Genomic DNA, 15,415 nt, shown 5'->3' on the forward strand with positions numbered 1-15,415 from the left:
AATGTAGCCTGCCAGTGAAATAAGATGTCCGGAACTTTGCTCTGGTAATAGAAATATTTAGATTAACAATTATGGGTAAATACATAAGTCAGAGCTAGCCGGTAAGAAACAAGCAAGGCCAACAGCTTCATAATTAATACAGCTTCTTGTGTGTTATTTGGGGACTAAAACGCAGCAGAGCCCAGGTGAGTGGTGGGGGATAAACCAAAGCAGCAGACAAGGAAAAGGCTTCTCTCTACATACCATACTAGAGGGAGCCATTTTAAGTTGGAGGAAAGATCTGGCACTAGTGAAATCTTCGCAGATCTACATGAATGATACCAACTGGAATTCAGACTACCTTAAATGCCCTCCCATAATAATGTGATTGATAACTATCTTATATGCCATCCTAGAACCCTCATCCAGTGGCTGATGGAAGCAAAGGCAGACACCCACAGCTAAAAACTGAATTGAATTCCTTGAACCCAGTTGCAAAGAGGAGTGATGACCAAAGAATCAAGATCAGGCTGCCAAAATCCACAGAGGCACCTGACATAAACAAAGGGGGAAACATGGACACCAGACTGATGCCTGAGAGGCCAGCATGGGACTGATTTAGATGCCCCCTCCTGACCCACCCCCTGCCCCTGCCATGAACCTGGGTGTCAGAGAAGAGGTCTCAGAAACCTTTGGGACCTTAAAGAGTAGAGCAGTATTTATTCCTGGTGTACAACCAGACTCTGTGAGCCCATTTCACATGAAGAGATTCTCACCTGTACACATGGGGGACAGTCTGTCCATGCCTGGGATGATATGACAGACTCTGAGAATCCCACATGGAAGTCCTTACCCTCCCTGGGGGGAGCCAAGGGGAACAGAGTGGGGTGGGGTCTGGGGAGGATGGGGGATTGGGAAGTTGGGGGAGGAGGGATGACAGAGGGAACTGAGAGTAACATGTGTAAAGATTAAATAAAAAAGAAAAAATTGTATTTGAGTCTGGAATCTGGATTTTCCCATCTGTTGAGAGAGAGAGAGAGAGAGAGAGAGAGAGAGAGAGAGAGAGAGAGAGAGAGAGAGAGAGAGAGGAGAGAGAATAAATATAAAAGGAGGTACTAAGTGGATTTCTAGAAATATGCTCAATATCCAAATGAAGTGTTATCATTTGGTCCAGGAATTTACCTCATTTTGGTGTTATATAAAATACCAAAGTTTGTGATTCTTACAAGAATTTTTATACAGTCATTGCCTCACAATCTCTGGTGCTCTACTCCAGTAACCATTAATGTTTAAATGACTATGTACTATTTCCACAAAATGCCATTTTGCAGTGATTTCTATGTCACAGTGTGTATGAATCTGGAGGAGAATAAAATGGGAAAAATAGACTAATGTTACATATCACATTTCCATCTCCATGAGACTCAAGGCCAGATAAAACCTAGAGATGGGTTGACAAATGAGCAGGAGGGTATGGGAACATGAGATGTAAATAAGGAATGCATAGCTTTCTTTGAACCTGAATTAATGTTAGGAGCTACAGGGCTAGTGTATCCCCAGCATTGTGAATTCTGCAATTGTCAGGTTTCTGCTCACATCAATGGTTACTCATATGAATTCCATACGTGGTGAACATATAAAATTAAACATCTATGTTAGAATAGAAATGAATAAACCTAGTATCTCTACAATGAAAATATCTGTCCACTCCCATGAAGACAACATACATTTGAATTCTGAATGAGGCTCTGAAATCATGCCACAGTTAGATTGTTAGAAGGGCAGAAGAAACCATTCCAGTTTATTGTTCTGCATGAGATGTGGAGAGATAAATGTAATGAAAAGCCTCTAATATATGTCATTGATTGTGACAATCTGTGTCATTTCAGACCAGAAATCAACTAAGACCATGATTAACATTACAAAGGAAATTAAAATATCTATCGAAGGTGACATGTATATTTAGCAAGGGCTATATCTAAACACTCATATAATAGAAACTTTCACTTTTCACAAGAAATGACCATTGCTTATAAAATTGTAATGCTTATAGCAGAAGTAAATAAAAACACCATTTTAAGGCATAAACTGAAATCTCACCTTCCCCATGTCCAAACTCTGGAGTGGCTTGTAACAGGACTTTGTTCTGTATATAGGGAGTCTCCACGATGCTCTGACCATCAGAGGACAACCAACATGATGCAGGGAGTTACTGTAACATCAGGGGTCATCAAATATCCCTGGTTTCAACTGCATCTTGAGCAGGTGCACAGAAAGCCAGAGAGCACTTCCTGTGAGCCCTGGCTTCCTCTTCCAGTGGAGTTTGCAGAGGAAACTGCAGGAACTTGGAGCTGGCAATTGTTGACTTCCTTTGACAATAGGATTTGTGCTTCCAGAGAATGGACTATGCAGCACAAATGTCTGGCTTATGTGCACAGCATTCTGCTACTCATCTCCTTTGTTTCCTGTCATAGTATGACTGTTTATGTTTAGGACCTTGTTACAATTACTTGTCTTTGGTCCACACTCTCAGCAAGGACCTCCACTCACATTAAAATATCAGAGCTCAGTTTACGTCATATGTGAGACATCCTTAGACATCTCTAGTACCTCTCTCCCCACAGCATCAGTCATTGTACGGGTCTATCAGTCATTTTACTGTTAATCTTTGTATCTCATTACATGCATCAAATGAGGAAAGCAGGTAGAATGAGATTCCTATAATTTTGAGCAGCCTTCTTAATGTTGGATTAGAAAAGAACAGATATGAGATTCAATTGAGCAAGGGTTTGTCATGAGATTCCAAATTATTCAGAAAGGATGGTCTCTGGGTATTTCTACATATTCATTGTCAGTTACAATGCTACAAGAATTCATTGTAGTGTGAGATTTTCACATGAGTTTATCGTTAAATTATGCTTTGTTTTCAAAGTCTTTCTATTCTAATTATGCATCTGTGTCTTTGTGTGGGAACCTGAATAAGACTTTGGGCAGGTGCCCAAAGAGGTCAAATGTGCTGGCTCCCCCGTGGAAGCAAAAAATACAGGTAGATGTGTGGGTGCTATAAGTGTAGTCCAGGCCCTTTAGAAAGCAGGGCATGTGCATAACCACAGATATATCTCACCAGATCTGAAATCTATTCCTTATTATAAATTCTGTTCCACCATTTTAATTATAACGGTTTTTCAATTTTTATATTAAATACATACATCCTTTCCCCAAAACTCTACATGATCCCCTTTGTACTTGTTTGAATATATAAATTTTATTACATGGCTTATGTAAGGGAAGACCATAGGTTTCATAATGATGTATATAAATATGTTTTATTGTACATGCTTCATCAAGAATGGTTAGACACTGATACAGGAGAGCAGAGGTTGCAAAATGTTCAAAACAAGTGCCTATTTAGAGGCAATAGACAAGGGGGCACTAATGCAGAGGTCTCAGTGTGCAGAGGGAAATCTCCATGGGAAAGGATAACGTCACTAATTCTGAGCACACAATAGGACAGACACATGAGCAATAGAAGGTAAAGGTCACTACTGCCCTGTTACATGATACCAAGCAGTGATACTGGGAGGTTAAAATGTGACAATGTCAGTGAGCAAACTCAGCTCACTCTGAGTCCATGGCAATAACACAAAAACATTAAGACATGAACATTAGACACTGGTAGGGACTCCTTTACTCACCTGAGTTCATGGATCCTTATATATTAGGATTGTATATATAGGTTTACTCAGTATCAGGCAGCATGCAAATCTGCTCTATGCAAAACCTGTAGAATAGAAATCTGAGGCTTATCTCTGTCACTCAGCAAAGGAGTGCCTGATTGGTCTCAGGAAACGACAGTGATCTGAACTCACACAGCATGGAATGGGTGTGGAGGCTCCTCTTCCTGTTGGCAGCTGCACAAAGTAAGACATCTGAGTCCAGAGCTTCAGAGTAAACTGAGGCAGTTCCATGGCCTCTCACTTCTCCATGTTCTCTCCACAGGTGTACAATCACAGGTCCAGCTCGTGCAGTCAGGAGCTGAGCTGAAGCAGCCTGGGCAGTCAGTGAAGATCTCATGCAAAGCGTCAGGGTATACGTTCACAAGCTATGCAATGAACTGGATGAAGCAGGCACCAGGTCAGGGCCTAAAGTGGATGGGCTGGATCAATACCAACACTGGGAATCCAACCTATGCTAATGACTTCAAAGAACGGTTTGTGTTCTCTTTGGACACCTCCATCAACACTGCATATGTGCAGATCAGCAGTCTCAAGAATGAAGACATTGCCACATATTACTGTGCGAGAGACACAGTGTGAAAACCACATCCTGAGTGTGTCAGAAACCCCAAGTGAAGATGGTTCTTCTGTTCTCAGGCAGCAACAAGGATAATATCCTGCCTTCTTCCATGACTAGGATTAAGAGGTTTGTGATTTGATACACAGGATATTGATCTCTATCCTTTGACAGATTATTCACTTTGCTGCACTGACTATGAAGCCACATGGATAGTAGATGTGACATTATATAGCATCATTATCTTCGTATAAAACTTACAGTTATTATAATACATCCCCATATAAATGCAGTAAACTTTTGACAAACAATTATGAAATCATATATTAAAAGAGTAACATCAGCCTCTGTCATACTGTCAGAGAGATGAATAGTCCAGTGATGTATATTCTTACAAGTGAGAGTGCAAAGAAGAAGACAGCTCTGCTGGGAAGTGTGGACTGCAGAACAGACACTGTTGAAGACAACCATCCACAGACACAAGTGTTTGCATTAGTTCTGCTTAGGTGACTCATAATGGATGTGAGATTCAATCATAAAATATACACATACCTCAAGAACATCATGTTTACAGGAGCTCAAAGCTATGATGCAGTGCAATGTAAAAACACACAAGCAAGAAAGTATATTTTAAGAAATTATCACCGCAAAATAATAAGGAAATTTCAAATATAAAAGTAAACTATAAAAAGAAAATCTTGTGTTAGCAAAAACTAAATTTGAGACTTGAGTCTGGATTTTCAGCTCTGGTACATTAGAGATGGTTTTCATGACCCAAGTTTTTAGCACTCAGGTCCAGGTCTTCCATCACCTTCACTGAAAATTTCCATTTCCATTTGCTGTGTTAATAAGTATTCCTGTCTTTAAAATATTTAGTTTCAGGTGACCTGTTATACTTCATAATACTATCTCAATTGTACATTTTGATTGTCTTATACTTTTAAATGTCCAAGATATAAGTTCAGTATTTTCTTCCACAGAATTTTGCTCCTAATATGATGATTTATACAACCCATAATCTTAAATTCTTCATTTAATTTCAGTATTGTCTCTCTTGTTTTATTTTTACAGCAATTTTCTGAAATGGTGGAACATACATATGACATTGTAATTTCAAATTCCTCGTGTTCCAACATAGTAATTTGTAAAAATGTTGTGATAGATGCATTGCCCTTACTATGTGACTATAAGGTGAATAATCTGAGGAATTCTATTTCTTAAACAGGAACATCTTTCCTGATAATTATGACATATGTTTTACAAAACATGGGTTGTTCCCTTTGCCAGAGATTTTTCTGCATTGAAGGTGCTGGCTGTGTCCTCAGGCAACCCTCCTATCTCTGTGGATCCACTTTCCAAAGCCCAACCACCTCTTATTTCAAGGCATGCCATGGGTGTTAAATTTTGATGCTTATGTATATATTAGTGAACTGCAGCTATTGAATACCTTAACAGATGATCAAATATAAGAGTATGTTTGGAGTACTGTGTGTACATACATGCAACTTATAGGCAAACCGTAATCTTCAAAAATACACTGCATATCAGGATGGAAATGCCCTTGATTTGATGTAAACACCATTAACATTCAAATGCATTTCAGTTCTATTAATGCTTGTCCAGCATTGAAAGTTTCAAGAGTTCCACAATAGTGGGATTTATATCTCTGTGTGAAGATCTTCGACTAACATATACATTCAGAGCTTGCTAAATGAGGGATGTTGAAGGCAAGATAACATGAACATATATGCCATACATTGTATGTACTTTTATTACATGACGCCTCTCTCTAGGATTGTAGAAATGGGCTTCTTCCAAGTTTAAGCTGAGCCTTTTCTTGTTTTATTTAAATTAGAAACAAGCTTGTATTACATGTCAATCCCAGTTCCCTCTCCCACCCCTCCTCCCTCTATCCCCTTTTTGCTCCCCAGAGAGGCAGAGGCCTTCCATTGGGATCTTTAAAGTCTGTCATATCATTTGGGTTAGGGCATATGCCCTCCCCAATGTGTGTAGTATGAGAGAGTATGCCTCTATGCTCTATGCTGAATGAACTCCAAAACTCCATTCTTCTGCTAGGGAAAATACTGATCTATTACGAGAGGCCACATAGATTGCTGGGGCCTCCTCATTGACACCTACATTCAGGAGATCTGGATCATTCCCATGCTTGTTTCCCAGATATTAGTCAGGAGTCCATGTCCTCCCTCTTGTTCAGATAGGTTGTTTCTGTGGGTTTCACCAGCCTGGTCTTCATCCATTTGTTCATCACTCCTCCCTTTCTGAAACATGATTTCAGGAGTTCAGTTCAGTGTTTAGCTACTAGATGAAGACTCTAGGATGGTATATAAGGTAGTCATCAATCTCATTATTGGGGAAGGTCATTTAAGGTAGCCTCCCCAATATTGCTTAGATTCTTAGTTGGTGTCATATTTGTAGATCTCTGGAAATTTCTCTAGTTCCAGATTTCTTTCTGGGTGAATAACTTTCTTTAGAGTACAAGGTGGAATCTTTTGTGTATGTATTCAGGAGTAAACTTTGGTCATGTTATCATCAATTTTCTACTTTTTAGGAATTACCCATACTATTTTCATGAATTTGGTACCTGATTTTTGCCCTTTATTCTCTGACTCATGGAGAAAATAGGAATATGTCAATATGTCAATATTCATAGCTCAATGCTTTAAGGTCTTACGTACAATAACTACTAATTATACTTCTATAGCATAAATATTGCATTCTGGCCCTTACTCTCCCCTAGTTTCTATCTGTCTGATTATAGCAGCAGGACATATAGATAGGGAGGCACTATTATGAGAACCAGCCCAGCCATTACCTTGCAGCTATGGCCAAGAATTCCAGCCCAGGTTTCCCAAGTGTTCCATTCAGTAATTTGTATAGATGATGGTGGATATTAGAAGAGCTACAGAAAACATGCATGATAGTTTCCTGATCAGAATTTTCATTGTTCGTAGGATTGTAGTGTGAGGTGCAGATGTAGAGTCATGGGAAGCATGGTAAAGCTCTCGAGGTCAGAGAAACTCTTTTGTGGAGCCTTAGGTGTCACATTCAGGATTTTCATAAAACGGTATCCTGAAGACTATGGGAAAGGATCTTGAATGATTTTCTTTTATTAGAAAAATGATAATGGTCTCACTACATAATATGTTTCCTCTGTCAAATGTAGACTTGCCATTTCAAAAGTCAATCCATAAGGCAGTACCTATCTTCAAATGGATATCTAAGATATATGGACAGATTGTAATCTTTCTATGTGGCCTGGTGATGATGAGGCATCACTGTGAGCCTGGATGCAAACTTACTTGAAGGGGGCAAAGGAACACTATGTAGTGTCTCACTGCATATGTTGTTCTAGATGAAGCCAACAATAGACATGAAAATAATTGACTTGCTTCTCACCTCTGTAGGCTTCCTCTGTATGTTATGGGTTCCTTCGGGTGATTTTCACACTGAAGATTGTAGAACATGTTACATTACCAATAATGCATCCTAAAAAGATTATTGATTTTGTATTGTTTTGGAGTTCTTTTTATATTTCCTTCTGATGGTTGATTGACCAAAAATGTTAGGAACTGCTTATGTGTTCTTTAGATGAGATAGGACTGTCATCCATACAAAGGATGGCAAAAATCCCAGGATATTTAGTCAACAATATTAAGTAAAAAGATTTATACATTAAATACTGACATGTAGTGATGCTATTTTCCATCATAAAATTTTCCATTGATATTGCATCACTGGTTGAATCTACACTGAATCATCTGGGATGTTCTTCTGTATATATGTTTCTCTTATTAGTTGATAAATAAAAGACTATTTGGCCAGTAGTCAGGCAGGAAGTATAGGTGGGGTTAGGAGATGAGGAGAATTCTGGTGGGATGAATCTGAGAGTGGCCTTAAAGAGAAGTCATGTGGCTACTAGTAAGATATGACACACTGGGTGTTCTCAGGCAAGATACAGCCAAGTAGAAATACATGGATTGTTATTAAGGGTTAATAATTAAGGAAGAGCTAGCCAAAAGAAGCCAGGGCCATTGGCCAAACAGTTTATGATTAATATAAGTCCTAAAAGTTTATTTGGGACTAAACAACTGTAGGAACATGTGGGCCACAAACTCTGTTTAAAACTTTCAACTAACACCTTCCATTAACACATGAAATACATGTGTATATGGCCCTATCATCTAACTGTCTCTCTTGCCTCAGGATGTTTCAATATACCTGGGGTATCCCTTGCACATTCACACTGGTTCACAGTCTTCCTTTAAGTCACATAATTCCTTATAGTGATTTTTATCCCCACCGCGTATTCCCTAACTTGACATGTGTGAATGCTTCAGAAAATGTTGGTAGACATTATTGATAAAAGAATAATAGGAATTAAATCAAAATGAGGCACAATTCTGAACTGACCATTGTGTCTGGCCCACCCATGGCAAAACCTACCTTATGAATTTGAGGAACTATATAAAAAATGAGCTCCAATGCTGCTATGATCCCTGCACTGCAAATATTTGGAGCTATCTTGGTCAATCTGAGATCCATAAGGGTGATTTTCAGGATTTATAGGCTATGGTTCTTTATATTTGACTTAATTTATGAAGGTTCTACAAAATTCTTGGGACAGTATTCCTACCACCTTAGATGACATTGATTAGAGATGATGGTTTTCTTATTTTTAGTCTATGAGATAGTATCAAAGGAACAACCATTGAATGTTATCTATGAGATATGTAATATCCCTACTCTGATCACCTTTTAATCATAGTAAAGGAAATTACTGATAGAGAGGTGGACAGAAAGCCATTAAACTATCATCTATATTACACTTACAAATTTCGTCCTCCATGTATACTTAGGAAAGAGTAATGTCCACAGATATTTAAGGGTTAATTGCGGGCCCTCCATCTACACAATGCTGAGATTGTGTTCCATATTGTGCAGGATCATTTTTATAATCTAGCTGCTTTCATGTCATCCATGTGCCTTTACAGTAGTCAAAGCATCGATTCAAACAATAGGACTTGAATGCAATTGTTTCTTTCATCTTATATTGGCCTCCTATTTGAGGTGCATAGACCATACCATTGTTAATGACCCTTCAGAGAAATTGGCAAATAATTATTAAGGGGGTTCCAAATAAAATTAATGGGGAATTGCTATATCACATATCAATAATATTTCTTAGGGTCTATCCAAACAAATTAAATTTTCATATGCAAGAAATTTGACTCCACTGAATACAGTACTGCCCATAGATTTATTGTCTAAAATGTAGCATTTTGAACTATTCTTCACACATTCCTAATGTCATTACCATTTGGCCATAGGAGCGGCACTGCAGAAATGATCTCATGATTAACAGGAGTGACAAGTGAGGGCAATTGACATAGGTCAATAACACAGTGCTTAACTAGCAAATTTTGGCCTTGGCTTCCATAAAAGAAAGAAAACGGAGGGCTTAGAAGGCAGCTTAGGTCGGCAAAGTAGTTTTTGTACAAGCCATAGACTCAAGTTTTGATCACCAGTAGCATGTAGAAAGTTGGGAATGGCAGTGGGTATCTATTTTTCCAATATGGGGGTGAGGGCAGATACATTCATCACTGAAGTTTACAGGCAGGCTAGTTAGGCATAATTGATGAACTTCATTTTAGGTTAGAAACTCTATCTTAAAGATGGTTTGTCACATGGTAAATTAAAAACATCAAAATCTGTCTCTAGCCTCTGTGAAAGAATGATTTTGAACACACTCCCCTGTTTGCAAAATATACACATCCACAACACTTAAAACACACAAAAAGAGAGTCAGAAAGATAGAGAGGAAACACACACACACACACACAGAGAGAGAGAGAGAGAGAGAGAGATAGAGAGAGAGAATTCCCAGTAGGTCAATAGCCAAAACAAAGATTAAGCATCTTGTTCATCAATTTGCATCAATGGGGGTTGTTCCATAAGATACCAAAGTTTGGCATTCCTACAATAATTTTTACACAGATAGTCCCCACATTATTATCTATGGTACACTTCTCTAGACACCATCAATGTTGAATGACTGAACAGGTGTGCTATTTCTATAAAATGCCATGTTCTGTTCTCAATATATAGTATCCATGTAGTGAATTCTGTCACAGTGTGGATGAATACAGGGGATGTTAAAGAATGAAAAGTAGCATAGACTATTATCTCATACATCCCATTTCCATTTCCATGAGACTCAAGGCTTGATAGATCTCTTGAGATGGGCTGCCAATTAAAGAGGAGGACCTGGGAAAGTTGGGTGGAGTGCAAGGGATGCATGTTTTTAATTTTTTTGATTATGAAGGAACTAAAGGAATGGGGTATGTCAAGCATTGTCAACACTGTAATTTTCAGGTTTCTGCCCACATAAATTATTACTCATATGAATCTCATATAATACTTGAGCATGATAAACCAATATAATTAAAAGACAAACAGCAATTTGAATCGAAATTAATATAATTATGAATATTTCAGGGAATATTTTCATACATTCCCATATATGTGGAATAGGAGGCACAGAGGACAGAGGCACAGAGATCACCAGAGAAAAAATGTCCAGTCTCTTGTCCTGTGTGAGCTGTGTAGTGAAACAAATAAGCACATGACTCTAAACTAAAGGTGATGCATCTGTGACCACTCAGACCAGAAATCAACATCACAAAAGAAATTAAATCACCTATCACAAGCGAGATCAATATCTGGCAAGGGTGATGTCTAAATGCTCTTTGAAGACAAGCTGTTTCACTTGATATAAGATGTTGCCTATGCCCATGTGTTCCACATGCCAATAGCAGAATTTGAAAACCATGATTTTAAAGCTTAATCTGAAATTATTTGAAAATTAGACATTTCTGAAGTCTCATATACCCCAGTTTCAAATCTTGGAGTGGCTCTGAGACTGTACTTGTTATGTGTACAGGGAGCCATCATGATATTCTGACCATAGGCTGGGACCAGCATGCTGCAGGGAGTTACTCTTACATCAGGGGGCAACAAATGTCCATAGTTTCAATTGTGTCCTTGAGCAGGTGCTTGGAAGGCCAGAGAGCACTTCTTGTGAGCTCTGACTTCATCTTCCAGCCTAGTTTGGAGAAGACATTGCAGGACCTTGGTGCTGGCATTTGTAGACTTCCTTTGGCAATAGTATTTGTGCTTCCAGAGCATGAACTGTGTAGTTCAAATATCTGGTTCATGCACACCGCACTCTGTTAATCATTTGTTTCATTTTCTGTCGTGCTCCAACTGTTTATGATTTACACCATGTTATAATTGCATGTCCTTAGTCCACACAGTCAACACAGTCTACCATACACAATACACATTCAAATAACACTGGTCAGTTTAAGTTACATGTTAGACATCCCTAGCATTTCTCATGCCTCTGCTTCTGATGACTTCGGGCACTGTATATTTTGATCAGATAATGTTTTGTTGCTCTTTGTATCTCACCACAAGCATCAAAAGAGCAAATTAGGTAGAATCAGATTCCTGTCAAACAATCTTTCTAAGTTCGAATTAGAAAAGAACAGAAATGAGATTGAAATGAGCATAGGCTTGTCATGAGATTTCCAATTATCCAGAAAGGATGGTCTTGCTGCAGTTTCACTATTTTTTGTCAGTTACTAAAGTACAATTAGTATATCCATGTGTATCCCATTATGCAGGTTGTTGCTTTTTGCGAATGACAGTGTCTTTTGCCTTACAAAAGTTGTTCAGATTCAAGAGGTTCCATTTATTAATTGTTGACCTTATTACCTGCATGTTCTATGTTCTATGTAGAAACTCATTTCTTGTGACAAAGCATTCAAGGCTATTCTCCACTTTCACATCAATGAGACTTAGTGTATCAGGTCTTATATTGAAGTCTTTGATATGCTTGGACTTCAGTCATTTGTAGGGTGTTAAATGTAGATCTATATATATTATTGTATATACTGACATCTTGTTGTACTAGCACCATGTCTTGAAAAAGTATTTCTTCGTTCCATTGTATGTTTCTGAATTCTTGGGCAAAAACTTGTTGTTCATATGAGTAAATTTGTGTCTGGGTCTTCAGTGTGATCTCATTGCTTAACTTTCCTGTTTTTATGCCAGTATCATGGAGTTTTATAACTAAAGCTCTGTAAATCTATAATGGTCAGACAACCAGTAATTCTTATTTTGTTCGGGAGTGTTTTAGCTATACTAGGTTTATCTGATTTTCTGTTTCAATTTGTGATTTTTCCTTTCAACACCTGTAAAGAATTGTTTTGGAATTTTGACAGGGAGTAAAGTGAATCTGTTGATTTCTTGGGCTTGGATGGCCATTTTTGCAATGATAATTCAAAATTATGGGATATAGTCTACAGCTGGAGTTTATTTCCAACCTGGAGCCTCAAGTAAACATACAAAGTCTTTTATTATTTTATGAAATGTTGGCCAATGGCTATGGCTTCCTACTGGCTAGTTCTCTTTTAATTATTAACGCATTTCTATTAATCTATGTTTTGCCACAAGACTGTGGTTTACCCACAATCCTGCATTTTGTTCCTTCAGGAGCAATGCATCCTTTCAAGGCCCTCTCTCCCTTCTTCTCTCCAGAATTTTCCTGGTTGGGTAGCCCTGCCTAATCTTCCTGCCTGTCTATTGTCCACATAGTATTTTATTCATCAACCCATAAGAAAAGCATGTATTAAAGGAAGACATAACCCATCATCTCCCCTTTTCTGCCTAAATAAAAAGCAAGGTACTACCCTTAACATTATAAATTTAATATCAATATAGTTATCAATTCAGATAACTAACAGTATTTAGTCCGTTAATATTTGGAAAATTTTAAAGCAAATATCCTAAAATCTATCCTAATTTTGTGAGTCCTTTAACTAACTTAGATTATACCATAACTAAGGAAAACTCTAAACATGACTATCTGTCTTCAACTCCATCATAGACTTCAGAAGGATAAAATATTAACTCTAGAATTGACAGAGAAGTCTCACTGCCTGGACATTCACCAAAAGTTCTTCTGTATATGTTGGGGCATTAATCTAGAGCCTACAGGCCAAGAATGTCTGGCAGACATCGTAACAAAATAGGAACCCTGATGGACTATCACAACTTGTTTGTGCAAATTCAGCAGTCACTTCCTGTGGGTCCTGTGGGTCCTTCTTGGACAGAATGCAGTTAAATAGTCAAGGAAAGAGAATTTTTGCCCAAATGGCTAGTCTTTAGATGGTGAAGGCAAACTATATCATGAGTTTCTTTGATGTCCATCGTCCTCTGTGAAGTAATTGGTATTTCTATGTGCATTAGTGTCTCACTGTCATAATAAACCCTAAACCATTTTAAATGCCATATTCTGTAGATCTTGAAAGGTTTTGAAGAATATCTATCCATTATCTCTGTATTTCTAGAAAATCTAAGTAACATAACTATAAGTTTTAGCTGAACATATTATCTATATTTAATTGTATATTCCATTTTAATTGAGCTTTCTAAATATAATATCTAAAGAATAGAAATACACCTAAAATAAAATTGACCTTAAATTTTTATCAATAAACTAAATCCAAACCAACAAAAATATTCAGTTCTATATCATATTTTCCTTTGTTCTCTTTAGAAGGAGATTGACTATGATCAGTAACCATTTACACATAACCCCAGTTTTACATTCATCAATCAATAAGAGAAACAAATATATAGGAGGCAATCCCCAATTAATGTTTCCATCTTCTGTGATAAAATTTGTATACTAAATTGCTGATATTAACCACTAAGTTCAATTCCCTAATTTGGCCAATTCCTCCTGGTGATGCTCACTACCAGTGTACTCTATCAAAACACTGAAGTCCAGCAATCACCCCCCCCACCCTTTTGGCTGCCCTATTTAACCTAACCAAACATAAAATTAAATGCCTCATGCTAACATGTGGTTTGACCCTTTACCTTTAGAAACTGCCATTTGCCTATGGGCCACATATGTCTCCTCTCTTTCCAGAAACAATCTTTTGCCATCATCCCCCACTATGACAACTGTCCCTTTCCCCTTTCCCTTGATATTTTTCCCTTCTGTCATCTCCTGTCATTGTCTCCGTTTCCTGCTCTTTGCCCTCTGGTGCAAATATATCTTTTTGCACTGATAACTTTATTTTACACTATCTTGTACTCATATGGTACTTTCAAGGATACAGTGATTTTATAATATCCAACTGTGTTACCGTTAATCTCCTAAAGTTGTCTTATTGCTCCTTTGTGAACTTCAAATACTATATTGAATAGATAGGTATATTGAGAGTAAACAATCTTGTCTCATTCCTGATATTAGTGGAATTTCTTTGAATTTTTTTTACATTTGATTTTATGTTGGCTATCACCTTTCAGTAAATTTCTGTATTGTCTTGAGGTATGTTTCTTATGTTCCTAAACTATGAATGGATTATGGACTTTGTTAAAGCCTTTTTTCAGCATTTAATGAGATGATCACATGCATTTTTTAGTTAATTTAAAGGGTGAATTATACTGACCGATTTTCCTATTTTGAGCAATACCCAAACATCTAGGATGGAGCCTGCTTGATTATGGTGGATGGTCTTGTTGATGTGTCCTTGGATTGAATTTTTGAGTATGTTTACATCTATGTTCATAATGGAAATTGGTCTGTATTGATGATAGTTGATGTGATAGGGGATACAATATATTTATTTACCAGAGAGAGAGAGAGTCACACAAGCTAGGAGTTAGAAGCATGGCTGGCTTCCAAAAAAGGGAGGTCCCTTTTCTTTTTACTTCCTTTTATCTCTACCTGTGCTAATTTACTTGTTCCCGCACTCATGGGCAGATAGATTTGGGGGGTTCACTCCTACAATTCCCCTTTTAATCTAAATAGAAGATTTAAATTTGATACAAATTCAAACATATACATCATATATACATAGAGGGTGATAATTAAGTTATAATCTACTTATCCTATGCTAAACATACCCATTCCACCTAAATTCTAAATTTATCTGAAAGGGATGCGTAAGTCTGAACACCTCCTTCCAATCCCAACCCTAAAATAATTGTAAATTAAACCTAACAGGTGTAAACTATCCTCTAATATCAATAGTAGGGAGAAGGG

General features: G+C 37.6%; 1 gene segment (V, D, J or C); it reads left to right on the plus strand.

The window, feature by feature from the left end:
• Positions 1-3,739: 3,739 nt before the first annotated feature.
• On the plus strand, positions 3,740-4,295 carry LOC101835924. The segment is given in 2 exon segments: positions 3,740-3,899; positions 3,979-4,295. Coding segments are annotated over 2 exon segments (363 nt in total).
• Positions 4,296-15,415: the final 11,120 nt, after the last annotated feature.

Source organism: Mesocricetus auratus, unplaced genomic scaffold, assembly GCF_017639785.1.
Source record: "Mesocricetus auratus isolate SY011 unplaced genomic scaffold, BCM_Maur_2.0 Super-Scaffold_15014, whole genome shotgun sequence".
Lineage (NCBI taxonomy): Eukaryota > Metazoa > Chordata > Mammalia > Rodentia > Cricetidae > Mesocricetus > Mesocricetus auratus.